Source organism: Neltuma alba, unplaced genomic scaffold (genome assembly GCF_004799145.2).
Source record: "Neltuma alba isolate B1F8T4 unplaced genomic scaffold, ASM479914v2 tig00006107_pilon, whole genome shotgun sequence".
NCBI classification, from domain to species: domain Eukaryota; kingdom Viridiplantae; phylum Streptophyta; class Magnoliopsida; order Fabales; family Fabaceae; genus Neltuma; species Neltuma alba.
In genome coordinates this window covers 14,954-38,020 of record NW_021634352.1, presented here as the reverse complement: position 1 = coordinate 38,020, position 23,067 = coordinate 14,954, and the positions used below count along the sequence as shown (strand labels likewise).

The following is a 23,067-nucleotide window of genomic DNA, read 5'->3' as shown; positions in this document are numbered from 1 at the left end:
TATGAGAAGATCTCACAGCAGTAGTTCCCTTTTTTCTTTTTTTGTTGATGTTGGTGAACAGAGAAAATGAATTTGAGAATTGGATGAGTCAATATTGAAGTGAAGATCGGTGAACATATATTAGAAATGGAGATTAAGCATTCTATTTATTATCTCCTTTGAGTCTTGGGGTATTGAAGTGAAGATCGGTGAATATATATTGGAAATGGAGATTAAGCATTCGATTTATTATCTCCTTTGAGTCTTGGGGTATTTGAATTTCATTTGAAAAAAAAAAAGGTAATTATCATCGGTTTCGTTACATGTCCTCACATCAAGTTTTTGACTTAATACTTGAAGAGGTGGAAAAGAATTAATTATTTTGTATATTATATTCCTATTATAGATTATGGGTATATGAGAATTTAAAAAAAAGAAAAGGGAAGAACAGTTATAATGATAATGAATATTTTAATAAAACGAATAATATGATAAATAACCAAAGGAATAATAAATTTTTAAAAACACTTGGAAAAATGTTTCCTTGAATGAATAATAAAAGAAATTTTATTTTTTTTGTGCATTTCCAGTCACATGAAGGTTAATAAAATTATCCCCAAAAAAAAATCAATAGCAAAAATGCAAGACTTTCGCTACTCTTATCATCACAGAGCATTCTAATCGTCTTCTTCACATGAAGAAGAAGGAAATTGGAAGATGTTTATTGATTTATTTAATTTTCTAGTTTCACTTTATTATTATACAGATCAACTAAATTTTATCTAAAAAAACAAAATTGATGGGAATTTTGCATCGGTTACAAGTTGAAGAAGCAATAACAGAAATTAGTCGTAGGCTGTTAAGGAGATAAACATACGCTGAGAAACGTATTGTTTGAGTAATGCAAAGGAATTCATCGGAACTCATCCTAGTGCTCAGGTTCCTCCTTATCATTCTTTCTAGCTGGCATTTTATTTTATTTTTTGTTCGTTTCCTTCTCTTATGCATCATATATGTATGGATAGATTTCATTTCAATTTTAGTAAATCCACACTGAAGCCAGGCCTTGAAATAACAAAATCTTATCATTCGGCCCCAAAAACTTTCTATTAATAATTATAATATCATTTCGGATGAATTATATAAAACATATTTTATATAGGTTTAAAGTGTAAGTTTGCTTACCACTAAGCATTTAGGTCGGCTGGTAAGAGGTTATCCTAGCTTAACTAAGGGTCTCGAGTTCGAGCCTCGGGAATGCAGCAGTGTTAAATACTTAGTGGTAGGCTAGCTGCCTTTAGGGTCCTGCGACAGCCGAATTCGGATTAGTCTAAGCCCGTTGAGTTTCCCATGATATAAGAACTTGCTTGGGATACCGGGTGAAGTAATTAAAAAAAAATATACGTTTGCTTTAAAAATTTGAAATTATAACAATATTACCCCTTACTGTTAAAAATATTAATAGTCAATGTTGGTTTTTTTAATGGTATGGAGTAATATTACTATGATTTTAAATTTCGGAGCAAATTTATGAGTGAATGAGTTCATGTAATAAAAAAAAATGTTTTACAACTTTCATATACACAGCATGCCCTAATTTGCTTTGGCAACACAAGACATACACTAGATTAGTCTAATTTATGTGAACTGATACTCATTACTATTAGTATTAGTTATTTTATATCATTACCTGTGTATGACTTTACCATAACCTTTTATCTAAAAATTTTTTTACATGAAGTTATCACTAAATTTCAAAATCCATTTAAAATATTTTTTTCCTAATTTAGAAGTAAATATCCGGTAACACAAGAGTGACTTTTATAGAATTCTGGTCAAAAAAGAGTGACTTTTATAGAATTTCATAATACTCAAATTATGATTAAGATTTGATTTATGATTAAAATGATTGTAATTTTAAGATTTTTTTTAAAAAGGTATTTTTTAAGATTTGGAAAAACTTGAGTGGAAACGAAATTATGATTTTAAAAAATAATTTTATTTTACATGAAATAAATATGTGAAGGAATTGTCTTGATTTACAGAAAAAAAAAAAACTTTTTAAAAATAATTCTATGATCTTCCAAATACCCCTCAATTCATAATTTTCCTATCAAATTTGGTGACGCCCTAGGTGTCCATTGTCTTCCAGATGGACCCTACATGGCATGCCTCATGAGCATGATGCTAGGCCCATCAATTATGAAGCTTAATGTTCCCACTATGTGGATAAACATTTCTTTCTACATCAATACAATAGGATCTCCCCAGGAAAAAAAAAAAAGAAGAAGAAGAAGAGAAGGTTATTTGAAAATTAATGTCAAGTTGACTTAATAAAAGAATAAAGTGTTAATCCAAAGATTTGATTTGTACTTTATATAATTGTTTAATTATTACTTAAATTTGATAATTTGTCCAACCCTGGAATGTAATTTTGTCTTGGTCTTGATGATTCTCACATAACACACAAACATCCCCTTGTCTTTCCTGCACTTAGGATTGAGATTAATTATTATTCTAACCTTTGTCTCATCATTAACAAGTAGAAACAAAATTTATAGGAAAATAAAGTAAACAAGAAAAAAAATATAAATTTGTCATAAAGTATTGGAATCGATCTATCAAAACAATGTGATTCTCCGTGTGTAAAGGGTGTTTGAAAAACCATAAAAGTGCTTTTTAAAAAATACTTTTCAATAAAATGAAATAAATTTCTCAACATATTTACTTCATATACTGTAAAATTACTTTTAAAATCATGGTTTCGTTTTTACTCAGACACTCCCTTGGAAACTTGAAACCATAGTGAATTTAAATTGAACATTATATCTATGATTCTTTCTATGTTATAATTCATGCTTAACTTTCAGCTAGTCTTTTGATTCAATTACTTTCAAGTTTGTGTAAATAGTATCATGACCATATTTCCAAGTTCTTAATATAAATTATGTTTTGAAAATCTCTATAACAACACTTTGTTTAAGGCGGAAATCAAAAATTCAAGATTTTGTTGCCTTGAAAATTTCATGAAGATTACTGGGGGCAGTTATATTCAAAAGCTATATTAAAAAATTCGTTAGTTGATTCACTCTCATATATTTTACTTCATGAATCATAAGTTATGGTTCCTAATTTTCTTGAGCTAATCAAAACGACAGATGACTTTACGTGTCCAAATCTCAACCACTTTATTTAGAACTTGTGGTGATGCCTAAATGCACACACCCAAGCATAGGACAAATCCATATGGGTAAAAATTCTTTGGGATCCCCTAAAAGAGAGATCCTCTGGTAGGCTTTCGGTGATAATTTGAAGTGTTCATTCCTCTCTTTGCTCTGCTTTTTTTTCTCTTTTTTAGCTTTACTCTTCAACAAAAGATTGTTTTTGGCACAGTAAAGAATATAAAATCCAACCCCAGATCCTAATCATCATCACCACCCTGCTTCCTCCATAATTGTTCCTCTCAGTTTTGGAAGATGCTCCACCAAGTCCAAGCTCCTCCTAGCTCGGACAAAAAGCACAACCTAAAGCTAAAGCTGCTGTTTCTGACTTTCTTCTTCCCCATTCTTCTATCTCTCTCTCTCTCAAGTCTTTTTCACTTCCTTTGACTCTGTTACTCCTACCCCATTTTGGTCCCTATTTCAACTAACATTGTCACCTCCTAAATTTTGAAACTTTTTTCGCGGTCATTGCTGTCCCTCGATTCAAGTTTCTGTTTTTGTTCCCCACAGACAGAGGTTTTTCGGTTCCAATATGGCTATAGATTTGTGCTCTGAGATTTCCAGCGCGGGAATCAGCCCACGAATCTCTTTCTCGCATGATCTGAAGAACACTAAGGATGATGACGATGATCCACTTGAAGATCACCGTCGCCGGCGATCGGACTTGTGCCTGTTGGACTCCAGCTCCGACTTTGTGTTCTGCATTTCCAATCATGTGTTGTCTCAAGAACTGTCCTCTGCCGATGAGCTTTTCTCCAATGGCAAGATCGTGCCGATGGAAATTAAGAAACCGAAATCTCCAAATGCTTCTTCTTCTTCTTGTTACAGTGAGATTCATCCATTTTCAGAGTCTGGTGTTTGTCCTCGTTCTGAAACTTCCAGCACTGGGTGTACGGAGAAGAAGAAGAGACTCGTAGAGTTCTTAAATGAAGAAGAAAAGCCTCCATCGAGATCTTTCTGGCAATTCAAGCGAAGCAGCAGTTTGAATTGTGAAGCCACACGCGGGAAGAGCTTGATTCGATCGTTACAGTTTCTATCGCGAAGCAAATCCACTGGTTCATCCCTAAATCCAAAACAATCTGAGATTCCGAAGGAAACACAGAAACAGAGGTTGCAGAAACAGTCCTCTGTTTCAAGCAGAAGGCCATCATCATCGTCATCTTCATCTTCATCTGCATTTTATTTCTATAGCTCGTCTCGGAATCCTCCTTCTTTAAATAAGAAATGTGGATCTTCTGGCAATGGGGTTCGAATCAGTCCTGTGTTGAATCTACCGCAAGCGTATATTCCCAAAGCATATGTGGGTTTCTTTGGATTTGGTTCACTTTTCTGTAATGGGAAGATCAAAAGGAAGAACAAGTAGAAGTTTTTGTACATTTTTTTCATTACTATCCTTTTTTCCCAGTTCTTCTTCTTCGTGATCAAATCCTCACCTGCAAACAGGTTCTACTTCCAGCATTTTGGCTCATGCTGCTCGTATGACATGTGACTTGTGGGGCTTCCTGTGGATTATTCAGTAGGGCAATTAAAAATTAAAAATATATAAAATCAATTAAATGCTTGGCTGAGTAATTTTGAAATTGATCAATTTTTTTCCGATGAATTACAGAAAAATTAGGCTCCTCTAGTATATATTTGACCTATTTTCTTTATTACATGTAATTTCGAGGGAAAAAAGCGAGAGTCAGTTGGTTAATAATAGATTTATTATGGACTTTATCATGTATCGTGATTAACGAAACATTGGTTATGATTATTATTATTATTCTACTGCTAGTTTTTAATAATAACATAAATATAATATGTAAAATAAACTATTTATGGGATTATATAAAAAAATACATGATTTGCATGAAATTTATCAATATCAACAAATACTCACATAACTAGGTTAATATAATCTTTAGTTCTTTAAATTTGTTTTCATTTTAGTTTTAGTTTCTCAAATTTTAAATTATAGGTTTTGATCTTCTATGAGTAAAATAGTTCAAGTTTTTATTAAATTATAGGAATTGATATTTTAAGTAAAAAAAACTTGAGGGACCAAAATTAAAATGATGACAAATTTAAAGGGCTAAAGTTTGTTTATTTAATTAATTTGTTCATACTCAATTGGATTATCGAGAAATCTAAGCAGAAAATCTCAAATTTGCATGAAATGTCGTTGTAAAATGGAAATGACCATGAGAAATGAAAGCTACAGTGGCTTGAAATGGACAAAAACAAATAAAGCACATCACAATGTTTAAGGCTTAGGAGACATAAATAAACAAGCCATCCTTCTTTTATGGGCTCTCCCATGCCTTTTCTCTTCTTTTTATCTTTTGATTTTTGTTTCTCTTAATAATTACATGTGACTGCTTGCTTTGTGTGTTCTTTTCAACATCGATTGAATACTTGTTCGAGGGTTCTATTTATTTCCTGAGCATGCCCATAAAATTGTATATTAATTTTTCATCGGCCCCACACCAAAAAAAAAATCGTTCTTTTTGTTCTATTTTGTGGCATATGGACAAAACAGTTCAGTCAAAAAATAATAGGTATAAAATGAAGGAAAAATTTAAAAAAAACTGTTGAATTTTAAAATTTCAAATTAGAATGAGATATTATACTCGTAAAAAGAATAACTACATTAAAAAAAAACTAATGACAACATATTTCTTATTAATTCTTGATTTAAAATTTTAAAATTTAACAATCATTTATTTGAGATTTTTTCTGAAAAGAACCAATTATTAAGAGATTTAGCTAGAACTTGCTAATTAACGTTTGCACACATGGATATCAATAACTGGGTTCTGTCCATGTGCTCTCTTTTTTGGTACAACTTTTGTCCAGTACTTGTTTATGAAGCTTGTCATCATTCATAAGCGTGGCCCATTAAATAATACTTAAACTTAACTTGGTCACATTTTTCCGATAGACTGGATTTCTTTTTAATGCGGCCATCATGAGATAATTAGCGGGCCAACCTATCAATGATTGTTTATATATGTTTTTATAATATTAATAATCAAATTAATACCTACAGGATCAGACCTAGCAGAATTGGACTAATCTCTCATAATGTAATAAACTAAGATTTGAATTAGTGTTAGGAAAAGTGCTTACATTTAGTGCATAATAGTACCTTAAATAAGATTGCTTCTAATAGAAAGATACATATACTTAACGTGAAAAATATCAAATTAACTCCAAAGCTTTCAAACATAAGCCATGCAAAAAACCATTTTATATAAGTATTTTTTTACTTGATTTTTACATAATTGTTCTAGCTATATATATATATAAATGATAAATCCTTCGACCAAAAAAAAAAAAATCAAACATGCAAATATGAAATATGAAGCCAAATGTTTCATTACAGAAGTCCCCAACCCCCGCCCCCAAAAAAAATTCAGAGAGCTTAAAATGAATAAAATTCTAAACTTTGAGAATGCATAAATTAATTTATCTATTTTTTCTAAGATAATCCTTATAATAATTATACATGTTAAATATTACATCAAATGATAATTCTAATTAATACGCATGATTAGCAAGATTATTTTAAGGAACACCACACTTATTTGTTACAAATAACTAATTTAACTAATTTTTTTAATTTATTTAAATTAGTTAATTAGTTCTTATATTAAAGACTAGAGGTAGTATAAATTATAAAATTCCAGTCATGGAGAAAAAGAATCTTGGTGAGAAAAATGCCAGAGCTTCCAATTTTTACATTGGTAACTGATTGATGATTGTAACAAAGGTAATGACTTCGACTGTAATATACTCCCACGTGTAAAATATAAGAAACGTTTAACTATTTCACAATAATTAGAAAGAAAAGATAGTTAAAGGAAAAATCACAAATAAAGACCGTAAAATAGGAAAAATCACAAACTAGGACCCATAACAACATTAACATGGGTTTTGACAACAATAACATGGGTTTTAACAACTACTCCTCCGATCCTAATTATAAGACCCAATTTACTTATTTGAGGAGATTAAGGAAGTAAGTTAAGTTGGTTATTTATAATAAATAAGTGTTGTCATTCCTAAAATATCCTTGCTAATTAAGTATATTGGCTAAAACTATCATTATTAGAAGGATTATCTTGAAAAAAATGCATAAATATAAGAGACAAAATGGATTGGGATCTTATAATTAGGACCAAATAAAAAGTCAAATGGGGTCTTATAATAAAGACCGGAGGAGTATTTTTGTAATTTTTCTAATTTCACAGTCGTTATTTGTGATTTTCCCATAGTTAAAAGTGGTTTGCATCGTTAAAATAAAATAAATAATCACCAACTTTTAATATTATCCTCCAATTAAAATCAATCTATCTTGCTCATCTGTTGATCTGTTGCTTATACTACTTTCTGTCCTTAATATAAGAGCCAGTTAACTAATATGATTAGTCTAAGAAAACTAGTTAAATTAGTTATTTGTAAAAAATGAGTGTTGTTTTTCTTAAAATATCCTTCCTTATCAAATATATTGGTTTGAACTATCATTATTACAAAGACTATCTTCAGAAAAATAGATAAATATAAGAGACAAAGTAGATTGGAATCTTATATTTAAGATTAAAACAAAATTCAAATGAAGTTTTATATTAAAAACCGGAGGTAGTATAATTTTTCCCTGCAATACAGTAACAAGGGCATTTATGAAAAACAAAAATCTAATACCATTGACTTTTTGCGGAGAGTCCTACATTTTGGACCAACACTAGCTAATAGAAAATGTCGAATATTTTGGATCGGAGGACGCAAAAGTATTATTGTCAATGCGAAATTTGCTTCTTCTTTTTTTCCTGCTTTGTTTTCTCCTCTGTATCCATAAAGAAGAAGCGATAATAGGATCTCTCAGGTTTTCTCTTCTCTTTATTCTTTTTTCCTACTAACTTTTCTTCCATCCAAACGGAATATTTGATATGCGAAAGAATAGCAAATAAATTAGTATAAGGCAAAACAGAATTAGTGAATAATGTCATATCGTTTGATTTCTTCCTTATATAGTTTAATTGATTTGATTTAAGTGAGTTTAGGCCATATCGATTTTGATGATGCATTATTTAGGCACTTGACTCGTGGGAAAACAAATCCAGTCTTTGGAGTTCTTCCATCAACAAGGGAATTCTCATATATCTCCTTGCAAACTTGTACGACCTGCTTAACAAAGATAAGAAATAAGAAATTCATCAATATCAATAAAATTTCTCCGGCAAAACTCTTATAACTAGTAGCTGACTTTCACTTGTACTCCCTCTGGTCCTTATTGTAGGGCATGTTCTAGAAGCTTTTTTTGTTTTGTTTTAAATATAAGTCGTTAACTAATCTACTAATTGTTACTTTCTAATTTTACCCTTGTTATTATGGTTTAGTATTAAAAAGCTCAATGAACTTTGTGTTTCTCTATCTACATCATTTAAGTTGGGGTAAACTTGAAAAAAATTAGCAAAATAACCAGTGAATTCTGTTTACCTCCTTGGCATCCTTCCGAGGAATGTCTTCTCGCATACCAACAAGCTTTTCAACAACTTCAGCCTACAAGAAGAGCAGGGCAAAGTGATACATAAAACGGGACTCTATTAGAAGTTTAAAACTTCATGGGCTCTTAGACTTGTTCTTCTAAAAGAAGGGGACAAAATGCTGTTTTTGAACTTCATAGTTTCCTACTTGAGTTTTATTGATGTTGTTTGTGTCCTTCTATTAGTGATTGGCTGAACCTTTTCTGCCCTACATTCCCCTATTAATATTATTATCGGTCCTTACAATTTTAGCTTTAGTTCCAGTAATTTCAAATCGTGTTTTTTGGTTCCTTTAATTTCATAAAGACTTGGTCTGTGTATAATTTGTTAAAAGTACATGATCAAAACCAAAACTCATTAGAAGTATAAGAATCAAGTGAGTTTTGGTTTTGACCCCTATACTTTTAATGAGTTTTAGGTCCCTATATTTAAGTGTTAGTCCTAGTGAAATTTACTGTAAGGATCAATAATGATAATAATCCAAGTTGCAATTAGTGTGTTGAAAATAAAATATAAATTTCAGAGTAAAACCCTTCACATAATTGTATTTGCAGCCACATATTTATATCATATTGAGGATAATTTTACCGGGCAGTCTGGTTGGTGTTCAAGAATATTTGAATAGATGAGGCTGAAGGCATCCAAACTCTCAGCGGAAGCAAGTTCCCTCAAGTCGCTGAGTATCCTCAATCTGCTTTCAACTTTCTAACCCAAAATGCCAAGCAAATTACAATAAGAAGCTTTACAACTATATGCCACAGACCCAACAACATAATTTGAACATTAAAAAGAGAGCACTCACAAAAACACTTGTATATTTCCTAAAAAAGCTCATGATAACCTCTTCATCTAGCCTCATCCTTTCAATTGTTTTTCCTGTAATGTTGCTTTTCTGCAATCAAATTGACCAGTGAGACACTGATATCATTACTGATAAGTTGTTAAACATGCACAGTTGAAGTCTGGATATTGAAAAAATAATTAGTAATTTTAAGAACCTGTGTTAGAAGATGATCAATATATACGATCACTGTTTCCTTAAGGCAGGCTTCAACACATTCTCTAAAAGATCTTTCATCAATGTACCTTGGATGATAAGAAGTTATATTGCGTCAGGAATGAAACCAAGTTGGAATACATTATGAACATGTCAAACCAAGAAACGTCTTTCCTTCCTCTGCAATTTTATGCATTACACTTCTATTAGAACATTGGAATAATCCTCAACCCTTTCATAGGAATAATTTTAAGCCTTATCCCATTTGTTCTCCTTTATTCGAGAAAGATAATTTATGATCAATATATGAAGTTGTCAGGAAGCTTACACAAGCTCAATCGTTCATTAGGGAATCAAATTTTTTGCGGGATGGAATTCAAGGGAAAACAAAGTTACCTTTTAACTACTGAAAAATAATCATCAAGTAATTCCACTACGCACTCAGTTACTAGTCCCTCGCTCCATTCTGGAATATGCAAAAAGAGGAGACAACTTTTTAATTAAAACAATTTAATGACTTGATGTGCTTGCAAAGACAGGAAAGAAAACATGATCTACAACATTTAAAAATTAAATACTAGTACACACCAAATTTAAAGACATGAAATAGAGAAGCCAAATCCTTGATACTAGTAGCATGTATCAATCAATTACTAGAAAGATAACCCTCCGGTTCTAAATATACGACCTATTTTGTAGTGTAATTTATACTATAAAATAGGTCTTATATTTAGGACCAGAGGAGTAACATGTAATTTACCGCAAAATTTAGAGACTTTGCAATGGGTTTCTTCCTATGATATCATAAGGTTCTCAGCATTGTTAGAATTATTGAGAGAATGAAAATAAAGAGGTGAAGAACAAGGAAGCATCCCAAAAACACAAAGAAAGATGAAAAAGAATAGAGATGAACAAAGGTGGAAAATAGATCCCAAATTCCCCTGAAACCTGACAGAAGACTCATGGGCATAAACACGAGCCAGGAAAACTGTCTTTTTTCCTAAGATGATTCAGTATTAGAAACAACTGGGCCAAAATTCTTGAGTTTAGCTCCAGAAAAATTTAACAGATGCCTAAATAATAAATACATACAATGGGCTCACAACAACTTGTCTTTCTTCCTTAGAAAGAAAGTCCAAATTTTTGGGCAGGGAAGTGAATCTCAGAAGTGGAAGGACTAATCTGCTAATTATCTCGTGATTCATACTTTTATATAAGACTAAATTTCACATTCCCATGGCAAGTTAAGTGCTGATGTTACGAGGAAGCCAGAACTAGACCGCCCAAAACCAAAGCAACCCAGCAAAGCTTTTATAGGCCATATTCTTGCATTGCAAAGTACTTAACCGGAGAAAAGATATCTGGTTTTATCAAATATTCCATTTGACCTCCTCCAAAACAAAGTTTATACTATCACATTAAACCTTATATAAGTGCAATAGTAGGTCGCTTGGTAGTGGGGAAAAGTGCTTAACCTGTCTGGTATAGCTTTGCCAACTCCTCCTGGACACTGGGATCTTCAAAAAACACACACGCAGTTAAATGCACAGCTTCCTGTCATCAAAGGTGCAGAATTTATATTGTAGTAGTAAAACCCCTTTCAAAATAACTGATATCATCAAACTAAACTGGTTAAGTACATAAACAATACTGATAAAATTTCAATTTTTTTGGGTCAACTGATAAACTTATATTTATGTGCTACAAATTGATACGGAGGGTTAAAGGATAGGATGGATGATAATCTGCAAAGAGAGTTCTCTCATCCAAAAACGAAATGCCTGAGCTTGAAACAAGTGGCATTTGGACAAGCAAGGGATGAATAACAACAGAGGAAGAGGACAAACCATTCAGAGCATAACAACAAGGAACAAACAAAGAATTGTTTAATAATGTGTTTATGATAACCTATCAAGAGCTGTCCACACATACTTCATAAGAGATTCGAGTGAGCTGAAGGTTAAAATTGAAAAAGAAAAAAGAAAAAAGGATATCAATTTTCACTGCCTATGGTATAAAACAGTTATCTTTTGAAAGACGAGACAGATCTACAGAGTAATTAGACAAGGAAATCCCATTTCTCAAGATATCTAGCACCTGAGTTACGATAACTATTTTTCCCCCTCGTCACCATCCAGTAGTCCATAATTCCGATGCTTTCTTACCAAAATAAATGACTTACGGCATCCAATGCATTATATTTATTCAGGATCCAGGCCAGCGAGGGGAGAGAACATGGGAAAAGGAAAGAGCGATGGCTCTTTGGATAAATAATATCAATATGTTTTCAAGATGAACTGGGAAATCTCCATTAAGAAGGAAATCGCACATTGAACTTCTAATCATAAAAGGCATCATGCTGAATTTGGCAGAATAAAATAACCCGGACCCAATAAACATCCACCAAGAAAGCATTATAATAGCACATTTTCAGACACTTCTATACCTTAGCAACATCTAGAAATCCCTTATAGGCATCTTCGAAATTAACCTGTGAGGAAAACAAATCTAAAAATATGAATTCAAGAAAAACAAAAAAAGAAAATATCACTAATTCAAATATCAAGCTCAACGAACACAGATTCCTTTTCTTTTCCATGTAAAAGAAACCATACGAAGGTGGAAGAGTAAGTACATGAGAGGAGGATGAAGTACTCTCCACATTAACATCAACAGATTATAACTGAAACAAGAACGGAAAAGAATAAAAGAAACTCAATCATGCAGAAAAGATGCCAGTCAATCTGCGTGTCTAATAAAGTGGGTCTCTTGTGTGGGCCCTCTGATAATGGAGCGGTTACTTTGGAAAAGATTTTTTTTTTTGGGGGGGGGGGGGAGCCAAGGGTGACATTTTGCTGCTTTATTGTTGCAGTGGGAAAAGACGATGTTAATAGCTTCCATTTTGTGTTATTCTTACTTCATAAATTCTTTGAAGAGGTGTCCTTATATTTATACTTCACTACACAGAATTTAGGAGGCTAACTTAATTATCATTCTTTGTACAATTTTCTGTTATCTAGAAAGACTTCTTTCTCTTTCAAAAATGAGAAGACAGCAGACGTATGCAGCGACAGAATCTGAACACGCATTTAACAGACTGTACATAGAACAATAGGAATAAGCAAAAAGATTTAAAAGCCTATAGCTCAGCACATAGTCTTAAGAAAATATATCCTAGTTTTTGGTCAACTTCATAAACGATATTTGTATTGTATTTCTCTCTAAGCGGGGCAAACATCAGCAAAACATTAACCCATATTGATTACCCAACTTTCCTTCACAATATAATAAATCTTGTTTCTTAAAACCAGTTTCCAGACTCCCAGGTAATAAGTAAGCTAGAAATTGTGGGAAATATGAACATGAATTCAGGAAAATACAATAGCAACAAGAGCACATCAATCATGCAACAGTTAAGAAATAAATCAAATCAGCCTGAACGAATACCAAAAAGAAAAAAAGGCTCCAAACCTGCTCAGCAAACTTTTGTGGAAGAGCTTCAATAATGGTATTACTCAGCTCCATTGCAAGATCATAACAGCGCAAGTTGTTGTTTGTCTAAATACAACATCCCGTGGAATCTATGTTAACTCAAACTTCAAAACAGTGTCATATTGATGAATAGGTCCATAGCCTGATAAAGAGCACTAACCATTGCAAGTAAAGCTTCTAGATCAATTTCAAGTCCCTTCTTTTCAGCTGCTTGGAAACCAATCAACACCTGTAAAATCAGGTGGCTCTATGAGTTATGGTTATTTGCACAAATAGCGACATTATTGTAACAATGAAAAAAGTTTATCTTTGACGTTTTTTGTCTGATTTACAATTTTTTCTAAGAGGAGATTCATCATTTATGCATATAAATCAAAATTAAAACTACCTGTATGGTTGCCAAGGCAATTCTGTATAACATGACATCAGAACTATTATCTTGAACAATTTGCACTTGCTCTTCAAGCATACTGAACAGATCAACAGCTGCGGGGGTATATAGCTTTCCATCTTTTGTTTCCTTTGGGCGCTGTGTTTTATCAGCCTCCAAGATGTTCATGTACCATCTCTAAAAGTGCACATAAATAGAGTGTGATATTAGATTTGATAAAAAATTTATTGAAGGAAAAATTATGCATCATAGTCAAATGAATAGATAACGATGGTAGAATTACCCTGGTTGTAGCTTGCATTCTTTCAACATATGTGTTCATAAGGGGATCCGTGGCACCACTTTCAGAACAAAGTTGAACCAGAGACTCATCGACACCTAGCCCAATCAGAGTATCTTGATATTCAACGACCCAACTGATCACCTACTTTATAACCAAGAAATTAGAAAGTCATGACACCTGAAGTTACACTGGAAACTGGAGACAAACTGGAGACAATGATCAATGAATTGCCAAAAAAGGGGAAAATGTTCAACAATTAACTATCTGTAACTTCAGTGAACGAATGTAGTAGAGAAATGATGAGTCAATTTTAGCTGCTTTTACAGGAATAAAAGCCAGAAACATTTGAAGCTCGCAACAGCTAAACAGCAAGGAAACGATAACTTCCACAAAGACATGAATGGTTCAACATCAACAAGATAACTCCTAAGTTTCTTTAACTAATCCATACAGAAGTCTCTAAATTTTATCTCTATCTTCGAAAACTGTAAACTAACACTTGAAAAGTAATGTTTTAGCAATAAGGAGTTCAACATCACCTAGATACCGTTCCGTTGAAAGATATAGATTTATCATACGCCAGTAAGAGAGGCGTTACTTTCAGTATTACAAAAAAGGCCCGCCATTCCCACATCTTTTGGTGAGGGGGAAAAAAAAAAAAACGAAAGTTTGCTGATGCAAGGAATCCAAAGTTTGAATTCATTCTGGCAGGCAAAAATACCCGGCTGGCTCACCTTTAGGAGAATATGACATCATACGAGATGATAATTAACATGAACAACACTCTAGCAAAGTACCTTTAATATCTCAATGTTTGCAAAATCATTTGCCCTGTCACTAAGCAACCACAGCATTTGAGTAAACCTCTCTGAGTACAGATTTACCATTAGCTGAAATATTTTATATCTGCCATAACAGGAAACAGAATGAGAGAAAATTGAACTAGTATATAAAGAAACCCCATAACAAAAAATGCTTCCTTAGGTGTGGTAAATCATGAAGATTATCCTCATATACAGGACTGGTGTCCGAAACACAATTTTGTAAGCCATAACAACAACAACAACACACACACACAGAGGAATGCGTGCATGTGATCTACAATAAGAAGAAAATTAAATAAAAAAATGGAGAGAACTGTATATATTGAAAAAAAGAAAAGAAAATAAGAAAAAGCCATTAACATGTAGGAAGCAAAAAATATACTTTGATGAGTCATACCCAAATAGTATCTCAAGAGAATGACATGTTGCTAGAGGGCCTGTAGAGTAGGAGGGAAAATGAAGAGAAGTCATATTAAAAGATGGTGCAAACCTCGGGGGAAAGCAAGGGGCTACATATTCATAGACATCTCTAAGTTCCTCTTGAATCTGTATGACATTAAGAGAAAGGTTAAAATGATAATAGACATAAAGAGGAGACTGGATGATATGGAACAAATATAAGCAACGAGGCAAAATTAAGATTTTCAGTATCAACAGTGAAACTTTTTTGCATAATGTGATTTTTAAAATCAAAAGAGCACCAACACAAGGTGTGAATAGAATAATGGGTACAGAGAAGGCTCCCAGTCTAGATGCTTTCAATATGACTTTTCATATGCTTAGTCCTTTGAGAATGATCATCTCATGAAGGTTTTACGAGTTTCTTTTTTTTTTTTTTTCAATAAATAAATGTTCTTGAATGACATATAAACTATTAGAATGTTGTTTTATGTCTACAAGATCACCGCAAAGCTCCTTTCTTTGAGATCAGGAGACCTTGTTGGGGATGCTATCTTTGAAAACCAAAGTACTTTGATATTACATATTTTAATTGATAACAGGAAATCAGAGAAAAATATTTCTTGCTTCTATGTTGGAATGGAATGAATACAGCCTTTTATAGGAGTCTACAAGAGAAGAGGGATTAAATGAGAGAGAAATCAGGACCTAATGGAGGCTAATCTTATCAACCATAAAAACATGATCCTCTCTACCCTTAATTGTCGGCTTTCATCAGGATTTTATTTAATTGTAAAAATCTAATTTCCATCATAGAATTATTGCCTGGTTATTTTACTGAATTGTCTTTGGAACAAACATTGCCAGTCACATATACCATGATGTCTCTGAGCTGTAAATACAATGCAAAACAAGAATCTTTAAGGAAACTATAGTATGTTTGTATTATCCATAAATACAAAAAAGGTTGCAAAATTTCCTGCATAGATCACATTTTAATTTAATATAACGGTCTTAGCATGAAAGAACCAGGCCTTAACCTTATATCCCCAACCATGACATAAATCTCAGGAGGACACATAATAAATCACAAAAAAAAAAAGGTGATGAATTTCTTTTACGAGATTAATTAGGATACAATATGATTACAATATATGAGTTGTAATGGGAAGAAAGAAATAAAGAGATGAGGGAAAGGAAGGAAAGAAAACAATATCGGATAGATATTTGGTCCATACGGGGAGAAAAATAAAAAGCGAGGAGTTGGAACCTTTCGTGCTTCAACTAGAGCTGCTTTCACGTCCTCAAAAACAAGCTGATCCATAAATTAGATTGGCAGTGAGTTGCATGCTGGGCTATATTTGTGCATGTAATTCTAAAAGTTTGTTATATGGGGGTGCGTCATGTGCAGGGGAATCAGAGCGTTGCTAGAAATGAGGTACCTCAGTAAGAAGCTTGTTAAACCGCTCCTCTACAGCTTTCTGTATTTGTTCATAGCACTTATCCTTATAGCCTTTGCCCACCTTCAGATTTGGATGCGCTAAATTTTTAATACTGGCAGATTTTCTGTGATTCGTCATTAACAACAGAATCCTGAGTGACTCCAAAGTAATACTTACACCTTATCTAGTAAAGATATTATCATGTTGGGAATAAGACACTCAAAATCGAAGGATGACATAACAACTAGATACAATGGTTGTTAGCCCCAAAGGATCTCTACAAGCCTACCGATTGTTTTGATAATACACATAAAAGCTCAAAGATCCCTAAAGCATAGTGAAATTTACAAGAGCTGAAAACAAGTCTTGGTACTAACGCAACACTGATTCAGCAATTAAGTATCAAGTCTGCCTTTGACGTATGTGGATTATTTAACGCCGCGTTTTCCATTAATCTTATCTAGCTTTCTATGATTGGTTTCTTAATCGTGATCTTGCCAATTCATTAGGAAACCTTTGGTGTTGTATCAGGGACAATATTCATAGTTTAATTTTGGAGTTAGGTTGAGGTTAATTCTAAAACCTATCTGTTATAGGGTATCTTTCTTCTCCATTTTATATTATTGTAACATTTCTCCCTTTCCTTTTAGCCCAAAGATGAAAACAGCAAAAAGGTGAGCAGGACAAACATTTTTTCAAAAACAAAAATAAGAAAAACAGAGGGGAAAACCTTCCATTGGTAAAAATAAACTTTGCGTTCCTATTTCCTAGGGGACTGGAGAAAGGTCATTTACAATTCAAGTTTGTTCATTAGCTGTTAAGCTAGCCTACTGTTTTGTTCTTACACACTTTTTGTTAGTTAGAATTGCTGCCCTATCTGTTTCGAATATAATTGGATCATTTTATCTGAATGTTGAACCAGAGGTAAATGTAAATTTTTATTTACTGATTGAACCTTAAGTACAATAGGTTTATATAAGCATAAGACATAAGCTAACCCTAGAATGCTAGATATCATATCTTTTACTTCTAATATCTATATCTAATCCTAGACTATAGTAATTAAAGAAATAATAAAACATAAACATATAAATATTAATTAATGAAGCCTGCGCCTCTCAATAAAATCAAGATCATGTTATAAATAGATCGATTGTGGCCTTAAGAGGAATATAAAATAGCATGGAATGCCTATTAAATATAGCAATAGGAAGACATGATAGATAAACTAGTAAATCAATTCCAGAAATGTAAGTTTTTTAAACAATAAAAGAATATAAGTTACGTGGCCAGTTTTCGTGGATCTGCAATTGATTCCATTGCACCATCCCCATGAATTTCAGTTGCTTGCTCAGCAATCTGTTGATCAAGGATTTCTTGCATTTCAACAACCCTAGAGCCACATTGATAGAGATAAAAAAAAAAAAAAAACAGATTATGTCAATTTGAAGAATACAATGATCATCAACACACATGTTTCCCAGCTAAAAAGCATTCATAAGGAACATCCTGAAATAATCATCCTTGTGTTTTGCTTCCCAAGTCGTTCAAAGATTTTAAACTTGAAATTTTCATTGTGATGCCTGTGAATTTGCAGAACATCATGTTTCATTTGTAACAGATAACAATAATTCCTTTATGAGTAGGAAAATAATGAAAATGCCTATTATTTTCTTTAATATGACATAAAATCACAGAACATCTTATAGTTCCATATACTATTTTCATATAGTCAAGACATGATACAAAGTAGCTTAATCCTATAAATCTCTCTTAAACCATTCGCATCGTAAAGTTTACTCAATGGCATGAAAGAGTTTTCATTCCATGCGACATTTTCAGTACAATACTATACAACAATAAAGTGGATGTGTTAGGATTTTATAAACGAGCCACTGACAACAAATTGAGTTTCAATGGGAACAAGGAACTACATTAAAACACAGACAAGTATCTAAATAACAATTCAACAGTAGAAAAAAGAGACAGAAAAGTAGAAAGGCATATGTAATTGTATGACACTAACATACCTTATAGCACGGACCAGAGTTTGAGGGCTGCAAAGGGGAAAAGCATAAAGAATTATGCTCATTATTGCAGTCAAAGCACATAACTTGATTTGCCAATGCAATGCAGTCAAAATTGTAACTGATGGAATAAAAATCAAAATAACTGAATTGAAATCATAAAGAACTGTGCTTAGTAAGAAAGATAGTTATCCCCAAATCCCTCCCGAACACCCTGTTGCTTTTGGCATATATTGAAATAGTAATCTTTTTGTTTGAGGTGTTTATTAGAAGATGTACATTTTAATGAAATTCTCTAGCTTGAGCTAGGGCTCGTGCAGAAGACTACCAAACCTAACTTGAAAGATTCAACTCAAGCACAAAGGACACAAAGTTGCAACAGTCTTAAAATCAACATCAATCATAATGATTTCAAATCTCAAAGAATACACAAGTAATAGAAGATGAATAGTGAAGCAGTTTTGTAGTACAAACAAAAAGTGATTGCAAGAAATAATGAAAATTCTGGCAGGTTATTTTAATACTCAAAATGAAACAAACCGATCAGCACAATAATGAGACAAACCTTTCTTTAGAAAGTTTATAGAAACTGGAAATATGGCCCCATAATGTCTTCTCAAAGGTCTCCCAAGTTTGATCTACTTCTTCAAAATATTCTCTGAAACATGTGGCAAGATTGAGATAGGGAAAAATATATTCCGAGATTGAAACAATACAATAAACACGAAGGATGAAAAATCATTAATTAATGATCTCAGTTGTTTTATATCAAGTTTCAAAAGCATATAAGACAGTTCAGATAACTCATCGATTCCACTTGACCCTTGATATAAGCTCATGTTTCAACAAAAACAAAATTAATTTAATTTTGGTCTAAAACCAACGATTAACATGCTTGATCAATAAAATTTAATTAAATTTAGTTTGGCGGTGGATGGGCTGGCCGAAGCTGGTTACAGGGGTATGGTTTCCCATGGTTGGTGTTTTTCTCTACATCCCCTTTTTCTGACATCCTAGAGTCAGATCTCGCATGTTTTAGACAAGGCGTTGGTTGACTTTCTCATGAATGTATATATCCATACTTTTTCTGACCCAAAAAACATGCAAATTGGAACACAACTCTATCCAGATTTAGATCCAATTAAAAGCATCTTTTCTAAGAGGTAGAAAGAATCTATCGCCACCATTCATTTCCAACAGGTTAATGAAACAGTGCTATTTGATTTGGCAGTCTGAAACGTCTGCTTAGTTGCAAATAGACAGCAGGGATGAGTTCTTACCACTGTTTATTGAATATGTCTCTGATGGAACTACCTCTGGTTTAATGTTATTCAGTCACAAAATCCTCCACAGAGTATAAGTCTAATGGATGAAGCTACTACAAGCAGAGAAAATAGAAACAGCTCTGTCTAGACAGACTTTCCAGAAACTTCCCGAAACCTTTCTTGCCTTTCCTCTAACTGTCATACTCGAAATACATCAATTACCCTTTTCTAGACCCTTAGGCCTCTTCTTGACATAAAACAACCTAGGCTCAGGCCCATCAGTCTCTCATTGAATCCAAATTCTTTACAGTCATTTAGTAAAACAGGTGAATCTCAACATCATGATATTATGGGAGACTTATAGCAGATTAAAATCTTTTCAAAAAAATATGGCCAGACCACTCCAGGACTCTGGCTGAAAGCTCATAAGTTTGAAAGTGAACTCAAGAAAACACAAACCTTAATCTGTCAACATCTTCCTTGCGAGGATTTGCAGCTGCTAATGCAAACCTCCGCTTGCCATCCAAGATTATTAACCTCTATAACAAGAAAGGATGAAATAGAAAAAGAGCAAAGGAAAAAAGTTTTCAAATGCACTTGATCTAAAGATTAAGCATAATAATAAATCAGAGGATAAGTAAGACTTGCATTACCTCGTATGTATTGACAATTTCTTTAGCATCACCCAAAGAGTCCCTAGCCTCTGCTGCCTCAACGGAAATAGACATCATACCTTCAATATCCTATTAGAAGACAATGAAGTCAGACGGTCAACATTATACAATGAAGGATAAGCAACATATGAATGTCACAAATTCAGGACAAACAACCAAAAATTTGCTATTTGATAGATGTCTCAACTCTCAATTTATCCTAAACTTCAATTACTATACAAAGTTGATACAGTACAGGAAGCATTTCAGTAAGTGCGGGTCTGCTGCATCTTCAATTTAACCTTGGTTCACCAAGAGATGAAGTAAGGGGAAACAACCTATTCAAATATATGCAGACACCAAGCATATAACTCATGCGGAACAGTGGAGAAGAGACTGAGATGTTAACTCAGTGAAGACTATTAGTTAAAGTAGTTTATATTCCAGAATATTCCAGGCGTGCCCTTTTTAGTTATTTTCTCATATTCGTCTATTTATATAGATATTTCTTCTATATGTTGTGCCTTATTTCCTTAGTCTACTGTTCAACATATTAAAATCTTGTATGCACAGCTTGTATTCTCTAGTAACCCTATTTACGTAACTCCTGGGATAATGTAAAGATTTAATATTTAATCATGATAGATGGCTTCATTGACAAAGATCAGAGAATAACCTTCAGCGTTGTGTTTAAATTATTTCTTGCATTGCTAAGCAGCTTTATCTGGTCATGGTTTTCAATTAACGTTCGGCATTCCTGACAAAACCTGATTCACAAAGAAAGGCACAGCATGGTCAAAGTGACATTAATCAGGATTGGAAGACCAAAGAAGCACATTATAAGTCATGACGTGTGACAGTCCATCTCATTGTTCACATACGTTTGAATAGAGACCAAGTTTTCACGAAGCCAGTTCAACGTCTTCTGGGATAAGTCAAGTGATTCCAATGCAGCCTGCGCTTGCTCAACCTGCAGTCAAGAGTGATTTTCAGCAAAGCAACAGAAGACATGGGATAATTAACAAGAAGTGCAGAACGCACAAGTTGATGCATGTTTTCGTATAAATATGATATTTGCCGATGCGAAGTATTGAAAAAGGAAGCTAACAGGGGTTAGGAGTTTTCACTGATGCAATTTTTTCCAGATAAAATGATCAAATGCAGCTAAGAAAAAGTAAGAATGCTAGATTCCTAGCATAATGCGGGGAAAAAGAGTTCGAAAGGGTTCGGTGGTGGCGGATGAAATCAGATGGAAGAAACCAGAGAGGATGGATTTTCGGCTTCTTTTTATCATGAATGTCTAAGATCTTCCTTGCATACGAAGACAAAGAAGGTGTCCTGTGATAACATGGCAGCGATCGGAATCATTCCTCTTTGCAAGTGCTGGGTTTTAAACGTAGCGGAATAAGATCGGTCAGAGTACAGAATTCTGAGCTCTCCATTCAATATTCTTCAATAACAATTACCTGCTCTGCAACCATTGTGTTAAGCAGTGCATCATTAGCCTGTAAACAAAGCAAAACATCAACAATAATCAGAACTAGCATGTGCTTACATTCTGCATTAACTATTACGTAGGACAGAGGTGAAATTGGTTCTTGAAAATCTGCTCCTTAGATAAGCAAAGAGATCAGATTATTGTTGGAAATACAGAGAGAGAGAGAGAGAGAGAGAGAGAGAGATCAGATTATCATCATTACTACATTAGTTATAGCGATTGAAAAATAAATGAAAAGATAAGTTAAACAAGCAAGATCAAAATCAACAGGACCAAAACTGAATGAATGAACTATGAAGCGCTCCTTGTGGCGCGAAAGAAAACAAAAAGGTTGATGAGTTGGGAATGGGAAAAACAACGAAATAATGAAACTTTCCCCGGACAGCGAAATAGTTAAATGACCAAAAACGTTAAAAGTTGATGGATGTGTGATGAATGAAGCAGTGGACAGCAGCTTACCTGTAGACGGCAAACGTAACGAGCCTTAAGAGACGGGATGGATTGGAGATGCTCCGGAAGCCGCAGAAGTTTTGCCACCTCTTCCACCGCTGCTTGCTTAGCCTCGTCTTCAACCTTCACTCTGTGTAAAGTCGCCATTCAAAAGCCCTCCACCTTGAACAACACGCGACACAGACTACAATTCAAATGGAGTTCTCGGAGCTCAAGAATAGAGCCCGTAGGGCACAAATTTGCTGTGAGGCGTCAGTGGTAACTAGCTTTGCAAAAATGGAATACATTTTGTTGCTCCGAACCAAGCAAGGAATTCCTTCGTCTTTCATCTTCCTTTTCTGGTTAATGACTCTGAAAAGTTCCAATTCCAAATAAATAAGTAAATAATAATTCTGTACAGCATGCAAGAGAAAAATGAAAATAAATAGCAGCAAATTTACACGCATTTCAGGCTTCAACAGAAAACCACAGCTCTCCAAAATGGCTAACGGGCACATGTTTACGTATTCGTTCGCCGTCGTGGAACGGTCTTTAACATATCCGTTAAAAGTCCTAATGCATGTTAACCGAAAGCTTAACGATTACGCATGCTAATGCGTTGGTAATCCTAACGTCTAG

The 23,067-nt window shown here is 33.5% G+C and overlaps 2 protein-coding genes across 2 annotated transcripts; one reads left to right on the top strand and one right to left on the bottom strand.

Annotated features, from left to right (window-relative positions):
• The first annotated feature begins 3,732 nt into the window (after positions 1 to 3,732).
• LOC114749653 (uncharacterized) lies at positions 3,733 to 4,563 on the top strand. Its single transcript, XM_028938193.1, has one exon. It carries the CDS (start codon positions 3,733 to 3,735, stop codon positions 4,561 to 4,563), a length of 831 nt encoding a protein of 276 aa, XP_028794026.1.
• A 3,541-nt stretch (positions 4,564 to 8,104) lies between these two features.
• LOC114749652 (exocyst complex component SEC6) lies at positions 8,105 to 22,596 on the bottom strand. Its single transcript, XM_028938192.1, has 25 exons — positions 22,459 to 22,596; positions 21,968 to 22,006; positions 21,383 to 21,471; positions 21,178 to 21,268; positions 20,502 to 20,591; positions 20,308 to 20,387; positions 19,149 to 19,241; positions 18,587 to 18,613; positions 17,842 to 17,949; positions 16,557 to 16,680; positions 16,385 to 16,429; positions 15,206 to 15,261; positions 14,689 to 14,797; positions 13,892 to 14,032; positions 13,606 to 13,785; positions 13,378 to 13,446; positions 13,197 to 13,283; positions 12,172 to 12,216; positions 11,201 to 11,279; positions 10,122 to 10,191; positions 9,727 to 9,814; positions 9,531 to 9,620; positions 9,317 to 9,433; positions 8,682 to 8,744; positions 8,105 to 8,366 (listed from the first exon to the last, which is right to left on the bottom strand). The coding sequence occupies exons 1-25, from the start codon at positions 22,594 to 22,596 to the stop codon at positions 8,232 to 8,234; spliced, it is 2,253 nt and encodes a 750-aa protein (XP_028794025.1). The 3' UTR covers positions 8,105 to 8,231.
• Between the last annotated feature and the right edge of the window lie 471 nt (positions 22,597 to 23,067).